Source organism: Artibeus jamaicensis, unplaced genomic scaffold (assembly GCF_021234435.1).
Source record: "Artibeus jamaicensis isolate MK-2021 breed Jamaican fruit bat unplaced genomic scaffold, CSHL_Jam_final contig_414, whole genome shotgun sequence".
NCBI classification, from domain to species: domain Eukaryota; kingdom Metazoa; phylum Chordata; class Mammalia; order Chiroptera; family Phyllostomidae; genus Artibeus; species Artibeus jamaicensis.
The window spans coordinates 5027689-5045683 of NW_026521822.1; the positions used below are offsets into that span (position 1 = coordinate 5027689).

Consider the following 17995-nt stretch of genomic DNA (forward strand, 5'->3'; position numbering starts at 1 on the left):
ACAAGGACCTACGTCCAAGATTACTCTATCCAGAAAAGCTATCATTTAAAATGGAAGGGCAGATAAAGTGCTTTCTGGATAAGGTTAAATTAAGGGAGTTCATCATCACCAAGCCCTTATTATACGAAATGTTAAAGGGACTTATCTAAGCAAAAGAAGATGACCAAAAATATGAACATTAAAATGACAACAAACTCACAGCTATTAACAACCAAACCTAAAAAAACAAAAAACAAACTAAGCAAACAACTTTATCAGGAAAAGAATCTCAGAAATGGAGATCACATGGAGGGTTATCAGTGGAGGAATAGGAGGGGGAGAGAACAGGAAAAAGTAGCATAAATGAATGGTAGGTAGAAAATAGACAGGGTAAGGTTAAGAGTAGTATAGGAAATATAGAAGCCAAAGAACTTATATGTACAACCCATGGACATGAACTAAAGAGGGAATGTGGGTAGGAGGGGTTGTGCAGGGCAGAGGGGAAATAAAGGGGGGAAAATGGAACAAGTGTAATGGCACAATCAATAAAATATATTTAAAAACAACAATGAACAATAAAAACAAAAATAATAAATTTAAAAAATTCTACCTTTAAGAAAAAATTGTAAGACTCCTAGTGATCAGCTGTGGGGATAAAGTACTGTCATTTGCCTACAGAGTTTGTCCCCTTTTCTTTAAGTCCCTTAGACCTTAATATATTTTAATACATTTACCTGTTGTAAAGATTACACAAGATGGGAGAATCCTAGTTCTTAAATATAATATAAAAATTAAACATAGTTCTAATTTATTTCCAGAGTAGATAATTTCACCATGAAACTGAAAATGTAGTTTTAAGTAGCATGTTGCCTCGATTAGCCATTTCAAATTGTGCTCCCTGGAACTCATCCTTTTTACTGTTGGGTCTTTTGAGTAACATTTAAATAGAGTTCCACAGAAGCTTGTAGAAGGTTTGAAAGTCACAAATGTGCACCATTTCAGAAAGTATCAGGTATAATAATTTTCCTGGACATTAAAATATTTTAGGCTTTGTAAGAATGTACAATATAGAATCATTTAGTAGCACACAAAGTATTTTTTAAGTAAATCAAGAGTCTGCTCCATATTACCTTTATCTACTTGTTCTATAGTGTAAGTAGTTTAGATTCACTAACCACAGAATACGGAACCACAACAGTTATTGACATCTTGAAGAATCTCCTCAAAAATCAACATTACCCAAATGAAAGAAGAGGCTAGAGGAAAGCAAATTAGTTTTAACCTATTTAATGGGTTAAGAGCAAATATTTAGCTTCTGCATTCATGATGAAGATGGGGAGAAAGAGGAACCAACATTTATTCAGCACCTATTATTTCATAGGCACTTTCATAAAAAGGTATTGGCCTATCAATTTTATTATTCCAATAAGGCTACATATTATTAACTCCAATTCAAAATTAAAGAGACAGAAGTGCAGAAAAGCTAAAAATAACTTCACCAATATCATACAATGCAGTGCCTCAGCAATAGAGTAAGAATCTGTTTTTGTTTACATGGCATTTATTGAGTAGTTAATAAGTGCCATGTTTATGTCAAGAATTTTTTAAATTTTTATTTATTGATTTTAGAGAGAGGAAGGGAGAGAGACAGAGAGACAGTGATTTGTTGTTCTACTTATTTATGCATTCACTGGTTGAATTTTGTATGTGTCCTGACCCAGGATGAAATCTGCAATCGTGGCCTATCAGGTTGATGAGATAACCAACCAAGCTACACAGCCAGATGATGTTAAGAATGTCATATGCAGTAGAAATTAATATTACCTCTATTTTATAAAATGATTATTTTACAAATAATAAAACTGAGGTCACGCAGGTAGTATGTGCATGCAGGTAAAACTGGTTCTAGTACCCAGATTTACCAGTTATCCGAGTCTGTGCTCTGAACTTTATAACTGTGTACTCAATGTACCTTAAGTCAACTCCTAATTATCTGTCTTAATATGAGTGTCGTGGCTGATATGAATGATATTCTCAAAAACCCTAGTGCTTGGCCTGTGGATATAATGTGTTTCATATCCACATTTCAAGACTATGAATGGGATGTTATGGGGGACCCAATAGAAGTTAAAAAAACTAACAAGGCTATTCTGAATAATATTAAAGCAAACAATAGTTAGCAATGTGTGTAACTTACTAATTTGGTTCCCCGCCTTAAAATCATTTTTCTTTTTCTATTTTCAGATTAAGATAGGGATCATCTCTTCTTTATTTAAATAAAGCACCAAGCTAAAATGAGCCATTTTCTCTTTTCCCTCTCCCTTTTTATTTTTTCTTGCTAAGTTTTAAGAAATAATAAATGGGGCTTAAAAATCTGCTAGTATGTAAGACATTTTAAAAATTATGCCAATATATATAGGCCTGATTGGTATGGCTCAGTGGGTTGGGCATCATTTTACAAGTTGAAAGGTTACTGCTTCGATTCCCAGTCAGGGCACATGCCTGGGCTGTGGGCCAGATCCTGGGCTGGGGGCATGCAAGAGGCAGTCAATCAATATTTCCCTCGAACATTGTTGTTTCTCTCCCTCTCTTTCTCCCTCCCTCTAAAAATAAATAAAAATTTAAAAACATTATGCCAATACAGAACTTTATGATCTATTTGCTTAATTATGTTGATCACATTACCAGGGGATTTAGTTGTAGATGACATATACTATAACCAACTCCCACAAAAATTACATGAGCTCTAAAGGAACCTCAGATAAAAACCTGAATGCAGCTACTGGTAAATGTACAGTAGGGAAATTATTAAATTTAAGTGTTAAATGATATCACACAACAATCATATAGTATCATTAACTTTCTCCTATACTGTCTAATGTTAGACAATAAATGCATACTGTGAAAGCATAATAAAATATGTTAGATGTCAAATTACAGAACTAGAAAAGAATTGGGAAACAAAGCCCATATTATAATTGAAAATATAATACATATCAAAATATAAAACTGAATCCAGAAAGAGTTCAGTGTCACAATAAGGAATATTATAATTGCTTTGAAACTTTAGCATTGAATATAACTCCTTGTTAAGGAATAAAGACACATCACAACTTTGCCTGATTTTTTTATGGGGGTGTGAGATACTCTCTAAGATATGAGGTTTTAAAATGTAAAAAGTTGACATTTTCTCCTTTGCCTCCTATTCATAATTCAAAATATATGGACAACTTTATTGTAACATTTTCTCCACTTCCAATACCAACTTGGCCACAGAGCAATATACTTATGCAGGATACCTACCTTACACCCAAAATAAGACTAGCTTCTCGCCTACTCATTTTCTGTTCAAATCCTCCTTTATAATAGGAAGAAAGGCTCTGTACAGGTAAAAAGAACAAGAAATAATTAGTTCCATGTATGAGGTGGCGTAACCTCAATCTCATCACATAGTTGCGGTAATAGTAATTCATTTTACTAGAAGTCATCTTGAAATTCCAGGGGCAAAGAAAGCACTAAAAGATGATCCTTTACTAATACCACGATGAACAATTAACATTTTTTAACTTTCAAATATAATATTTCTACACTGAGATATAAATAAAAGAATAAGGTCAATAAAAGCAACAGACGAACTTTTTCTAAGGCCTGCAGTAATTTTCTCATTTGGAATACCTTGACCGAGTCAATTAATGTGATATGACCAACATTGTTTTAACCCACTAGATCAAGAAGAAATACGAGGAGAAACTGACAAAGTGGGGAAGATGTCAGGAGAGTAGATAGGCAGGCCAACAGAGACCAGAAAACTGGATTGAAAAATCAATGTGGCTGGAAAGGCATGAGCAAGAACAGTAGTAGAGAAGTAATTAGAACCAGAATGTGGAGAACCTTGTAAGCAATGGAAACAATTTAGAATTTTATTCTCAGAAACCAGAGCCCTGTTCAAGAGTAACATAACTTGACCTTGTTTTGGAAGGATTACTCTTAACTACTATGTACAGAACAGAAGAAAGATGCAACAGTGGAAGCAGGAGACTAGTTAAGAGAGCATAACAACAATCTAGGCAAGAGATGAGGGTGGTATGGACCAACACGGTAGTCAAGAAGGAAGTGAAAAGTGGTCAGATTCTGGATGTATTTTGAAAATAGAACATTTGTTTGGTGGGATATGAGAAAAGGAGAGGAATTAAAGAAATGTAGTAATCATTACACACTGCAGATTCTCACTCAGAAGCGAAGGATTTACTCCTTAGACATGGGCTGCTACTGGCCGACAGCACTCAGCTATCAAACTCTTTAGGAATTGCCTTGGCTGAAGAAAGTCAAGCTCATGCCCCTTCTCAGGGCAATCTCTTACAACTGGTTGACATGGTGATTAAGCCAGTATGGTTATCTATGGCTCTGTTCTTGGACTTCGTATCTTTATTCACTTCCCAGATGATGTCATTTAGTCTCATGACTCCTTGCCCTAACTTGGAACAACCACAATGAGCCATCTGAGCTTCCAAATTCTACAGGGCACAGGCTGAGGTGTTCATTAAGACTGCACTGCAGCCTAAGTGGTCCCCCCATCCTCTGTCCTTCTCTTCCCTCCTAGAGCTGTTCATCCTATACTCCCTAATAAACTAAAAGTTTGCTAATCTCTGTCTCAATCTGCCTTTCCAGAGACTTAAACTACAAAAGGCTTTAAGGTCTCTGCTTAAACTGCCACTCAAAGATTTAGAGAAGGAGCAGTTGTTTGTTGTGGGTAATGATATCAGGAGAATGGTTTTGGCTACATTAAGTCTGAAGTGTCTATAAAATGGAAGAGAAGTCTGACCTACAAATAACATTTGAGAGCCATGAGTATGAAGACAGTATGTAAACCTATCAGACTGAACAGGATCACCTATTTTTTTCTTTCTTTTTTAAAATTAATTTTTTATTGTATTTCTTTTCCATTATCATTTAGTCCCCTTATACACCCCTCCACCCAGCAATTATTACACTGTTGTCCATTTCCACGAGTCCTCTCCTTTTTGCTTGATCCCTCCACTCCCTCACCTCCCAACCCCCACAAGCTGTCATCCTGCTCTCCATCAATGAGTCTGTCCCAATTTTCCTTGTTAGTTCAGTTTGTTCATTCGATTTCACATATGAAGGAAGCCATATGGTATTTGTGTTTCTCTGACTGGCTCATTTCACTTAGCATAATGTTCTCCATGTCCATCCATATGACCCCAAAGGATAAAACTGTCTTCTTTTTTTTACAGCTAAGTAGTATTCCATTTTGTAAATGTCCCACAGTTGTTTTATCCACTCATCTATTAATGGACACTCGGGCTTCTTCCATATCTTGGCAATAGTAAATAATGCTGAAACGATCATAGAGATGTTTATGTTCTTTCAAATCAGTGTTTTGGGTTCTTTTGGATATATTCCCAGCATTGGGATTGCTGGGTCAAAAGTTATCCATTTTTAACTTTTTCAGGTGTCTCCATACTGCTTTCCATGGTAGCTGCACCAATCTGCACTCCCATCAACAGTGCAAAAGGGTTCCCCTTTCTCCACACCCTCACCAGCACTTGTTTGTTGACTTACTGATGACAGCCTTTCTGACAGGTGTGAGATGTATCTCATTGTAAGCATGAGCACAGAAAAGAAGTCCAAAAACTGAATCCTAGAAACTATAATGTTTAGTGGCACAGAAATGGAAAGGAATCAACAAAGGAAACTGAGAAGACCCAACAGTGAGAGGTAGGAGGAAAAGCAGAAGCCAAAAAATGACGAAGTAAAAAATAGTTTCAAACACTTCTGATAGATCAAGTGAGCTGAGAATTGACTACTGGATTTAGCACAGTCAGAAAACTTTGACAGGAGTGGGAGTGACAGTCTGATTAGAGTGATTTTATGAGAAAACAGGTGGAAGGGAATGAGAGACAGCAAGTAAAGAGAACTCTTCAGAATCTCTAAATAGAGAAACAGGATCCATTAACTCAGTTTTTAGAAAGAAAAAAATACATTATATTATTGAAATGAAACACTTCTCCTAAAACATGAATCCATATTTTTCTAAGAAGAATAAAGTATACATCTGCATAAAATAAAGTCTGAAAGTACATATACCAAAATATTGTTTTGGGGTGGTGGGGTTTTACAAATAATCTTTTTCTTATGTTTATTTTTACTTTCTAAACTTTCAACAGTAACATAGGCTACTTACAAATTTTCTTTAAAGGACTAAATAAAAGAAAACAAGGAACTAATCAGAGCTTTAAAAAAATGAGTCCTGTGCCCTGGCTGGTGTGCCTTGAATGGACTGAGTGCCAACCTGTTAAGAAAAGGGTCACTGGTTTGATTTCCAGTCAGGGCACATGCCTGGGTTGAGGGCCAGGTCCCCAGTTGGGGGCAAAGAGGCAACCACACATTGATCTTTCTCTTCTCTCTCCCTAACTTTCCCTCTCTCTAAAATAAATAAATAAAATCTAAAAAAAAAAGAGTCCCAGGGAGCCAGATCTATCAATTTGTATAAGCTGCTCTCTTTGAACATCCTGTTATAAATTTCTAACTGATAATAATTCATTCAACAAACATTCTAGCACTTACTATTCTAGCTGGGAACTTTTTAAATGAGACAGGCCAAGTTCTGTCCTTCATCACCTAGACAATAATCTATCAATATAATAAACTGCGAGGAATAAAATATATTACTCCAAGTTTCAGTTGAAAATTTACAATTTAATAGAAGAAAAAAATCCCTAATGCCAACTAGTGAGAGGAAAAAAGGAATCAAACCATTTAAGTAATTATATTTACATGGACAAATTTATATGTGTATATATACATATACATATATATATATATACACATACACATACACACAGGGAAATATATAAAGGAATAAGGGATACAGAGAAAATATATATGGATAAGGGATTTAAAACAGCAGCTGGTGTTAAAGTTTCTCTTAGAAGACCCAAATTTTTCCTAGGTGTGTATCATACTCCCTGATAGTCTGATGAGTTCCTTAGGGAGCTCCAAAATTTCAAATTTTCAGCATAATAAACATAACTTGATGTTTCATGAACTGTCATTCCTACTATCATCACAAAACTTATTAGCCCTACAAGAAAGTATTTTATCTGAGCTTTTTTTTAAATACTTTCAGTTTGCCCAGGTAGGAAGAAAAACTTAGAAAAGGTTACTTGAATGCTAGCATCTGGATGAGGCTCATATCCTAAAACACAGAGTTACTTATGAGGAAGTCAATCCATATATATACAATCATTACAACCTCCCTAAAATAAGTATATCATTTTGAGGGTAGAAATTTAATATTTGGGAGCTTTATACAGAAAAGCAGACAGAGGGGAAAAAACTGCTTATGTTACTCAGCACATTTCTTCAGAAAAAAATCATGCCTTCTAAACTATATATTTAGGTTTTATATAATTAGGTTTTACATAATTTTAAATAGATTAAATACTAGTTCTTAAAATATATTAGTTTTTTTAAAAATGTGATTGATTATGCAATAAAGTTGTCCCATTTCCCACCCTTTATTCACCTGTGCCCTGTAACCCCTCCCACCTGCATTCTCCCCACTCAGTTCATGTTCATGGGTTGTATATTTAAGTTTTGTGGCTTCTACATTTTCTATACTGTTCTTAACCTCCCCCCGCCTTCTGTTTTGTACCTAACATTTATGCTTCCTATTCCCTGTAGCTTTTCCCCCATTCTCTCCCATCCACTCCCCCGACACCCTTTGGCAATAACCCTCCATATGATCTCCATTTCTGAGATTCTTTTCCTGATAAAGTTGTTTGCTTAGTTTGTTTTTTGTTTTTTTAGGTTTGGTTGTTAATAGCTGTGAGTTTGTTGTCATTTTAATGTTCGTATTTTTAGTCATCTTGTTTTTCTTAGATAAGTCCCTTTAACATTTCGTATAATAAGGGCTTGGTGATGATGAACTCCCTTAATTTAACCTTATCCAGAAAGCACTTTATCTGCCCTTCCATTTTAAATGATAGCTTTTCTGGATAGAGTAATCTTGGACGTAGGTCCTTGTGTTTCATGACTTTGAATACTTCTTTCCAGCCCCTTCTTGCCTGAAACATTTCTTTTGAGAAATCAGCTGATAGTCTAATGGGAACTCCTTTGTAGGTGACTGTCTCTTTTTGTTGCTTTTAAGATTCTCTCCTTATCTTTAATCTTGGGTAATGTAATTATAATGTGCCTTGGTGTATGCTTCCTTGGGTCCAACTTCTTTGAGATTCTCTGAGCTTCCTGGAGTTCCTGGAAATCTATTTCTTTTGCCAGATTGGGGAAGTTCTCCTTTATTACTTGTTCAAATAAGTTTTCCATTTCTTGCTTGTCTTCTTCTGACACCCCTATTATTCAGAGGTTGGAATGTTTAAAGATGTCCCAGAGGTTCCTAAGCCTCTCCTCATTTTTTTGAATTCTTGTTTCTTCATTCTGTTCTGGTTGAATGTTTATTTTTTCCTTCTGCTCCAAACTGTTGATGTGAGTTGCAGTTTCCTTCCAGTCACTGTTGGTTCCCTGTGTATTTCCCTTTTCATAGCCTTCATTTTTTCCTCTATTTTGCAACCATACTCAATCATTTCTGTGAGCACCCTCACTACCAGTGTTCTGAACTCTGCGGCTGATAGACTGGCTATCTCTGCATTGCTTAATTGTATTTTCTGGAGCTTTGATCTGTTCTTTCTTTTGGGCCATTTCTTTTTTTTTTTTTATCTCCACAAGCCTGTTACATAGTAAGGGGTGGAGCCTTAGGTATTCACCAGGGCAGGGCAACCCATGATGCTGTTTTGTGGCTCTGTATGTGGAGGAGGGGTCCAAGAGGGAACAATGCTGCTTGCTCAGCTCTTGGCTGGCTTTCAGTCACTTCTGCTACCACAAGCAAACTGGGCCCTTTTGATGCTGATTGCAAGGTGGGTGGTTCTGTGTGTTCTAGGACCCTGTGAGTCTCTCCAGCAAATTCTCTTCTGAGGCTGGGAGTTTCTCCTGCCACCCAATCACCACAGGTTTTTTTTCTGTCAGAGGTTTTGTTGCTTTATTTCCCCATCATGGAACCGTGGCTTGTATGGTCTGTCTCACTACCCAGTTGTTCCTCCCAGTTTATCTGCAATGCAAATGTGGGACCGCCTGCTTTGCCAGCAGACACCCACCCCAGTGCTGGAGCCACCACCTTACCACGGAGTCCTTTCTGCCCTGGCTGCATGTCTGCCCCTCCTAGCAGTTTGGATGAGTGTTTCTTCTTTAACTCCACAGTTGTCAGACTTCCATACAGTTCAATTTTCTGTCAGCTCTGGTTGTTTTTTGTTTTTAAATGTGTTGTTCTTCTCTTGGTTGTCACAGTGTATCTACCCACACCTCCATCTTGGCCCAAAGACCAAAATACATTATTATTTAAATTAGTATCTGTGTAATGAGCAAGCACAAAATTATAACTCTGTACTCTTTGACCCCCCAAAATATAACTATTGATAAAAGGCCCTTTCAAGCTTATAAATAATATACCAATATTGCATTATATTAGGATATATAAATATAATGCAATGCAGAGCCATTTTGGCAAAGGTAATATTTAGACCCATAAATATGAGATTATTGTAATAAGGAACAGCAATATTATCAAAAAGACAAAGCAAGTGGTCATATTTTTCTAACAAAATTTCCAACAACAAATAATGGAATTCTACTAGTTTTATTATGCTATTTGATATACACTCTGATTCTTACACATTATTTCCATTTTTCTTTACTTTTTTTATTATTTATTCAATTACAGTTGTCCCAATTTTTTCCCCTTTGGCATCCCTCCACCCAGCCCACCCCTCTGACAAATAGTCAATCCCTTCTCTACTGTCCATGTCCATGAGTCACTCATACATATTTGTTGACTAATCCCTTCCAATTTGATTCCTTCTACCATTTTCCCCCTTACCCTCCTACAGCTATTAGTTGTTCTACATTTCCATGTCTCTGGTTCTATTTTTCTCATTAGTTTATTTTGTTCACTAGATTCCAGTGATAAGTGAGGTCATATGGTATGTCTTTTGCCAAATGGCTTATTTCACTTAGCATAATTGTCTCCAGTTCCATCCACACTATAGTAAAAGTTAGGAGGAACTCCTTCTTTCTTCCTGCTGCATAGTATTCCACCGTGTAAACGTATCATACTTTTTAAATTTACTCATACACTGATGGGCATCTGGGCTGTTTCTAACAGTTGACTATTGTAAACAGCGCTGCTATGAACACTGGGGTGCATAAATTATTTTGAATTGGTGTTTCAGGATTCTTAGGGTATACCGTATTTTTTGGACTACAAGACACACTCCCCCCCCCATTTGGGAGGAAAATGCAGCAGCGACCCTGCTCCTGCCTGCTGTGATCCCACTCCAGTGCCTCCCCCCCAACACACAGCAAGCCAGGTAAGCTACATTCAGACTATAAGACCCCCTGCTTTTCCTCCCAAATTTGAGGGTGATGCATGTTATAGTCTGAAAAATATGGTACCACCAGCACTGAACTTGCTGGGTCATAAGGCAGTTCCATTTTTAATTTTTAAAGAAAATTCCACACTATTTCCCACAGATGCTATACTAGTCTGCATTCCCACCAACAGTGCACTAGGATTCCCTTTTCTCCACATCCTCACCAGCACTTGTTTTTGATTTATTAATGGCATCCTGACAGGTGTGAGATGATACTTCATTGTGGTTTTAACTTGTATCTCTTTGATGGCTAATGATGTGCAGCATTTTTTCATATGACTATGGGCCATGTGTATGTTCTCCTTGGAGAAGTGCCTATTCAGGTCCTTTGCTCATTTCTTAATTGGGTTGTTTGTTTCCATGGTATTAAGTCATATGAGTTCTTTATATATTTCGGATATTAATCTCTTATCAGTTATATCATTATAACTGATATCAGTACATGAGTTATATCTCCCATATGGTGGGTTCCCTTTTTCATTTTGATGGTTTCTTTAGCTACACAGAAACTTTTTAAGTTGATGTAGTCCCATGTGTTTATTTTTTCCCTTTATTTCTCTTGCCCTAGGAGATAGATATATTGGCATAAATATTGTTATGTGGAATGTCTGAAACTTTACTGCCTATGTTTTCTGATGGGACTTTTATTATATCATGACTTATATTGAGTTTATTTTGGTGTATGGTATAAGGTGGTGGTCTAGGTTCATTTTTTTTCATGTACCAGTCCAGCTCTCCCAACACTATTTATTGAAGAGACTGTTTTTACTCCATCGTATGCCCATACCTGCTCTGATGAATATTATTTGACAATAGAGACCTGGGTTTATTTCTAGGCTCTCTATTCTGTTCCATTGATCTATGTTGTCTGTTCTTCTGTCAGTACAGAACTGTCTTGATTACAGTGGCCTTATAGAATAGTTTAATATCAGGAATTGTGGTCCCTCCAACTTTGTTCTTTTTTTCTCAGGATTGCTGAGGCTATTCGGGGTCTTTTTGGTTTCATATAAAATTAAAAAAATATTTGTTCTAGATCTGTGAAATATGCCATTTGTATTTTAAGAGGAATTGCTCTGAATCTATAGAGTGCTTTGGGTAGTATGGATATTTTAATCACGTTAATTCTTCCAATCCATGAACACAGTATATGCTTCCATTTATTTGTGTCTTCATCAATTTCTTTCTTCAGTATTCTATAATTTTCCAAGTCTTTTAAAACCTTGGTTAAATTTATTCCTAGGTGCCTTATTTTTCTTGTTGTCATAATAAATTGGATTTTTTTCTTAATTTCTCTTTTTGATACTTCATTCTTGATATACATCAATGCCATCAATTTCTGAATATTGACTTGGTATCCTACTTGCCAAATTCACTTATTAGGTAAAGTAGTTTTTTGGTGAAGACTATAGTATTTTGTGTATTCTATCATGTTGTCTATAAATGACAGTTTTCCTTCCTCCTTTCCAGTTTGGATGGTTTCTCTTTCTTCTGCTTGTCTAACTGCTGTGGCTACAACTTCCAGGACTATGATGAATCCGAGTGGTGAGTGTGGGCATCCTTGTCTTGTTTCTGACCTTAGGGAAAATGCTTTTAGTTTTTGTCCATTGAGTATAATGTTGGTAGCAAGTTTCTCATATATGGCCTTTATTAAGTTGAGGTTTGATCTCTCTATTCTCACTTTGTTAAGTGTGTTTATCACAAATGGTGCTGGATTTTATCAAATGGTTTTTCAGCATCTACTGATATGATATGTAATTTTTTTCTTTCATTATGTTTATGTGAAGTATTATATTTATTTATTTGTGAATGTTATGCCATTCTTGCATCCCTGGGTTAAATCTCATTTAATTGTGGTGTATGATCTGTTTAATGTATTGCTGGATGTGGTTTGCCAATATTTTGTTGAAGATTTTATCACATATGTTCATCAGAGATACTGGCCTGTAATTTTCTTTTCTTGTTGTATCTTTACCTGGTTTTGGAATTAGGATAATACAGGCCTTATAAAAAAAGTTTGGGAATCTTTCCTCTTCTTAAATTTTTTGGAATAGTTTGAGAAGGACAGGTGTTATTTCCTCTTTGAATGTGTGATAAAATCCATCTGTGAAGCTATCCAGTCCAGGGCTCTTCTGTGCTGGGTGTTTTTTGATTACTGCTTCAATTTGCTAGTTTTTATCAGTCTATTCAGCCTTTCTCCCTCTTCTTGATTCAGTTTTTGGAGACTGTATGTTTCCAGAAATTTGTCCATTTTACCTAGGTTATCTAGTTGCTTGGCATATAGTTGTTCCTAGTAATTTCCTAACAATCCTTTGTATTTATGTGGTATCAGTTGTTACTTCTCCTCTTTTGATTCTAATTTTATTGGGGTCCTCTTTCTTTCTTCATGAGTCTGGTAAAAAGCTTGTCGATTTTGTTTATCTTTTTAAGAACAAGCTGCTGTGTTTATTGATTCTTTGGATTTTCTTTTAGTCTCCCTGTCACTTAATTGATCTTGATTATTTTCTTCCTGCTACTCACTCTGGGCTGTTTATTGTTGTTCCTCTAGTTCTTTTAGATGTAGGGTTAGGTTGTTTATTTGAGTTTTTCTGTCTTCTTTGGGTAGGCCTTACTGCTCTCAGGACCGCCTTCACCATTTCCCATAGATTTTGTATTGTTGTTCTTTTTCTTTCTTTTTTTGTGTGTGTGGTTGAAAGATTCATTTATTGATTTATTCTTTGTCATTTTAATTTATAAATTTTATTTTTTAAATTTTTATTTAGTTATTTTTCAAGTAGTTATTTTTCAATTTTGTAAATTGTTTATTTCTCCCATCCCAGCCCGCCTCACCCCATGCACCCCACCTCCCTCCCATTTCCACCCCCCTTAGTTTTTCTCCATGTGTCCTTTATACTTGTTTCTCTAAATCCCTCCCATTTTCCCCCTTAAATTCCCTCCCCTCTCCCTCTGCTCGCTGTCCCCTTATTCTCTATTTCAGTGTCTTTGTTTTTATTTTGCTTGCTTGTCTGTTTTATTGTTTAGCTTCCTGTTAAAGGTGAGATCATATGGTATTTGTCTTTCAATGCCTGGCCTATTTCACTCAGCATAATGCTTTCCAGTTCCATCCATGCTGTTGCAAAGGGTAGGAGCTCCATCTTTCTTTCTCTCTGCTGCATAGAATTCCATTCTGCATATGTACCACAATTTTTTGATCCATTCATTTACTGATGGGCACCTAGGTTGCTTCCAGGCTCTTGGCTATTGTGAATTGTGCTGCTATGAACATTGTGGTGCATAGGTTCTTTGAAATTGATGTTTTGGGGTTCTTAAGATATAATCCTAGCAGTGGAATTGCTGGATCAAAAGGCAGGTCAATTTTTATTTTTCTGAGAAAATTCCATACTGTTTTCCATAATGGTTGTATCAGTCTGCAATCCCACCAACAGTGAACTAATGACTCCTTTTCCCCACACCGTCTCAAACATTTGTTGTTTGTTGCTTTGTTTATGATAGCCATCCTGACTGGTGTAAAGTGGTGGTATCTCATTGTGGTTTTAATTTGCATCTCTCTGATAGCTAACGATATTGAGCATCTCTTCATGTGTCTCTGGATATTCTGTATGTCCTTCTTGGAGAAGTGTCTGTTCAAGTCCTTTCCCATTTTTTAATTGGGTTCGATGTCTTCTTAGATTGGAGTTGTGTAAGATCTTTGTATATTTTGGAGATTAAACCTTTGTATGAGGTATCATTGGCAAATATGTTTTCCCATACAGTTGGTTGGCTTTTTAATTTAATACTGTTTTCTTTAGCCATGCAGAAGCTTTTTATTTTGATGAGATCCCATTTGTTTATTCTTTCCTTTATATTCCTTGCTCTAGGGGACATATCAGTAAAAATGTTGCTGCATGAATTATCTGAGATTTTCCTGCCAATGTTCTCCTCTAGGACTTTAATGGTTTCAAGGCTTATATTTAAGTCTTTTATCCACCTTGAATTTATTGTAGTGTATGGTGTAAGTTGGTGCTCAAGTTTCGTTTTTTTGCACATAGCTGTCCAGTTCTCCCAACACCATTTGTTGAAGAGGAAATCTTTACTCCATTCTATGTCATTGTCCCCTTTGTAGAATACTGACTGTAGAGAGTTGGGTTTATTTCTGGGCTCTCCATTCTGTTCAATTGGTCTATGTTCCTGTTTTTATGCAAGTACCAGGCTGTTTTCATTACAGTGGCCTTGTAATACAATTTGATATCAGGTACTGTGATTCCTTCTACTTTGTTCTTCTTTCTCAAAATAGCAGCTGATATTTGGGGTTGTTTATGGTTCCATATAAATTTTTGAAGTGTTTGTTCTATGTCTGTGAAATATGCCATTGGTACTTTAATAGGTATTGCACTGAATCTGTAAATTGCTTTGGGTAGTATGGACATTTTGATGATGTTAATTCTTCCTATCCATGAACAAGGTATATGTTTCCATTTGTTTGTGTCTTCCTTCATTTCTTTCTTCAGGACTGTGTAGTTTTCTGCATACAGGCCTTTTACCTCCTTGGTTAGGTTTATTCCCAGATATTTTATTTTTCTTTTTGCTATATCTAATGGAATTTTTTCTTCATTTCTGCTTCTGCTGATTCATTGTTGGTACACAAAAATGCCTTTGATTTCCAGATATTGACTTTGTAACCCGCTGTTTTGCCAAATTCATTAATTAGTTCAAGCAGTTTTTGGGTAGAGTCTATAGGATTATCCATGTACACTATCATGTCATCTGCTAACAATGACAGTTTTGTTTCCTTCTTTCCTATTTGGATGCCTTTTATTTCCTTTTCTTGCCTGATCGCTGTGGCTAAAACTTCCAAAACTATATTGAATAGAAGTGGTGAAAGTGGACATCCTTGTCTTGTTCCTGATCTTAGTGGTAAGCTTTTAGATTTTGCCCATTGAGTATGATGTTGGCTGTAGGTCTCTCATATATGGCCTTTAGTATATTGAAGAATGCTCCCTCTATTTCCACTTTGCTAAGTGTTTTTATCTCAAATGGGTGTTGTATCTTATCAAAAGCTTTTTCCCCATCTATTGATATGATCATGTGGTTTTTGTCTTTGCTTTTGTTTATGTGATGTATTACATTTACTGATTTGCAAATATTGAACCATCCTTGCATCCCTGGGATGAATCCCACTAGGTCATGGTGTATTACCTTTTTGAAATATTGTTGGATGTGATTTGCCAATATTTTGTTGAGGATTTTAGCATCTATGTTCATCAGTGATATTGGCCTGAAGTTTTCTTTCTTTGTTGTGTCTCTATCTGGTTTTGGAATTAGGATGATGCTGGCTTCATAAAAAGAATTGGGGAGTTTTCCATCCTTCTGGATTTTTTGGAATAGTCTGTGGAGAATAGGGGTTAGCTCTTCCTTAAATGCTTTGTAGCATTCTCCTGTGAAACCATCTGGTCTGGGGCTTTTGTGTGATGGGAGTTTTTTGATTACTGCTTCAATTTCTTTTGCTGTTATTGGTGTATTTAGATTTTCTGCTCCTTTTTCACTGAGTTTTGGAAGATTGTATTTTTCTAGAAACGTGTCCATTTCCCCTAGGTTTTCAAATTTCTTGGCATACAGTTCTTCATAGTAATTTCTTACAATCCTTACTATTTCTGTGGTATCAGTTGTAATCTCTCCTCTTTCATTTCTGATTGTGTTTATTTGTGTCCATTCCCTTCTTTTCTTGATGAGCCTACTTAAAGGCCTGTCTATTTTGTTTATCTTCTCAAAGAACCGACTCCTGGATACACTGATCCTTAGAATTGTGCTTTTAGTCTCTATGTCATTTAATTCTGCTCAGATCTTGGTTATTTCCTTCCTTCAGCTTGCTCTGGGCTATCTTTGTTGTTGTTCTTGGAGTTCTTGTAAGTGTATGGTTAGATTGTTTCTTTGAAACGTTTCTATCTTCTTCAGGTAGGCCTGTATTGCTATAAACTTTCCTCTCAGAACTGCCTTGGCTGTGTCCCATAAGTTTTGGGTTGTTGTGAGATCGTTTTCATTTGTTTCCAGAAATGTTTTAATTTCTTCCCTAATTTCATTCTTGACCCATTCATTGTTTAACAGCATACCATTCAGCCTGCATGATTTTGGGTGCTTTGGGTTTTTTTCTTTAGGGTTGGTTTCCAATTTCAGTCCCTTGTGGTCAGAGAAATGCTTGGTATGATTTCAATTTTCTTGAATTTTTTGAGACTTGTTTTGTGTCCTATCATGTGGTCTATTTTTTAAAAATGTTCCAAGTGCATTTGAAAAGAATGTGTATTTGACTTCTTTGGGATGAAGGGCTCTATATATATCAGTTAAGTCCATTTCATCTTGGCTGTTGTTTAATGCCACAATATCTTTGTTGATATTTTGTCCATTTGGAAGATCTGTCCATTTTTGATAGTGGGGTGTTAAAATCCCCTACTATAATTGTGTTGCTGTCAACATCTTTTTTGAAGTCCCCTAACATTTTCTTGATATATTTGGGTGCCCCTATGTTTGGTTCATATATATTTATGATGGTAATGTCTTGTTGGTGGATTCTTCCCTTGAGTATAATGAAGTGACCTTCTGGGTCTCTCTTTATGGCCCTTTTTTTGAAGTCTATTTTGTCTGATATGAGATTGCTACCCCAGCTTTTTTTTCTTGTCTGTTTGCTTGGAAAACTTGTTTCCAGCCTTTCACTTTTAGTCTGTGATGGTCTTTTGTCCTGAGGTGGGTCTCTTGTAGGCAGCATATGTGTGGGTCATGCTTTCTTATCCATTGAGCTATTCTGTGTCTTTTGATTGGAGCATTTAATCCATTTACGTTTAAGGTTATTATTGATAGGTACTTATTCATTGCCATCTTTGTACCTGTGTTCCTCTCTGTCTCCCTCTTTTCCTTCCTTTCCTTAAAGCTGTCCTTCTAGTATTGTAGAGCTGGTTTGGTGGAGGCGTATTCTTTTAGACTTCTTTTGTCTTGGAAGCTCTTTATTTGGCCTTCTATCTTGATTGAGAGCCTTGCTGGGTAAAGTAGCCTTGGGTGTAGGCCTCTGGTTCTCATTACTTGGAATATTTCTTGCCATTCTCTTCTTGCTTGGAGTGTTTTTATTGAGAGGTCAGTAGCTAACCTTATTGGGGCTACCTTGTATGTTACTTCTTTTTTCTCCCTTGCTGCCTTTAAGATTCTCTCTTTATCTTGGAATTTTGCCATCTTAATGATAATGTGTCTTGAAGTGGGCCTCTTTTGGTTCCTCTTTTGGGTCTCTCTGTGATTCCTGGATTTGTGTCTTTTTCTCTCATCAATTATGGAAATTTTCTCTCATTACTCTTTCAAATATGTTTTTTATCCCTTGTTATTCTTCTCCTTCTGGTATTCCTATTATTCGGATATTATTACGTTTCATATTGTCTTGCATTTCTCTTAATCCCTCTTCATTCTTTCCGAGCCTCTTTTCCCTTTCTTGTTCTTTCTGTGAGATGCTTTCTACTTTGTCCTCCAACTCACTAACCCTATCCTCTGTCTTATCTACCCTA

The 17995-nt window shown here is 36.2% G+C and overlaps 1 protein-coding gene across 2 annotated transcripts in view; it reads right to left on the reverse strand.

Moving 5' to 3' along the window:
• DNAJC15 (DnaJ heat shock protein family (Hsp40) member C15) overlaps window positions 1-17995 on the reverse strand; it is a 95342-nt gene that overhangs the window by 44422 nt on the left and 32925 nt on the right. For both annotated transcript variants that reach the window (XR_005080043.2, XM_037128534.2), the window contains exon 4: window positions 3283-3359. Coding sequence is in view for 1 of the 2 variants with exons in the window: in XM_037128534.2 (XP_036984429.1) it covers window positions 3283-3359 (77 nt within the window). In the remaining variant the exon portion in view is untranslated. The remainder of the gene's footprint in view (window positions 1-3282; window positions 3360-17995) is intronic.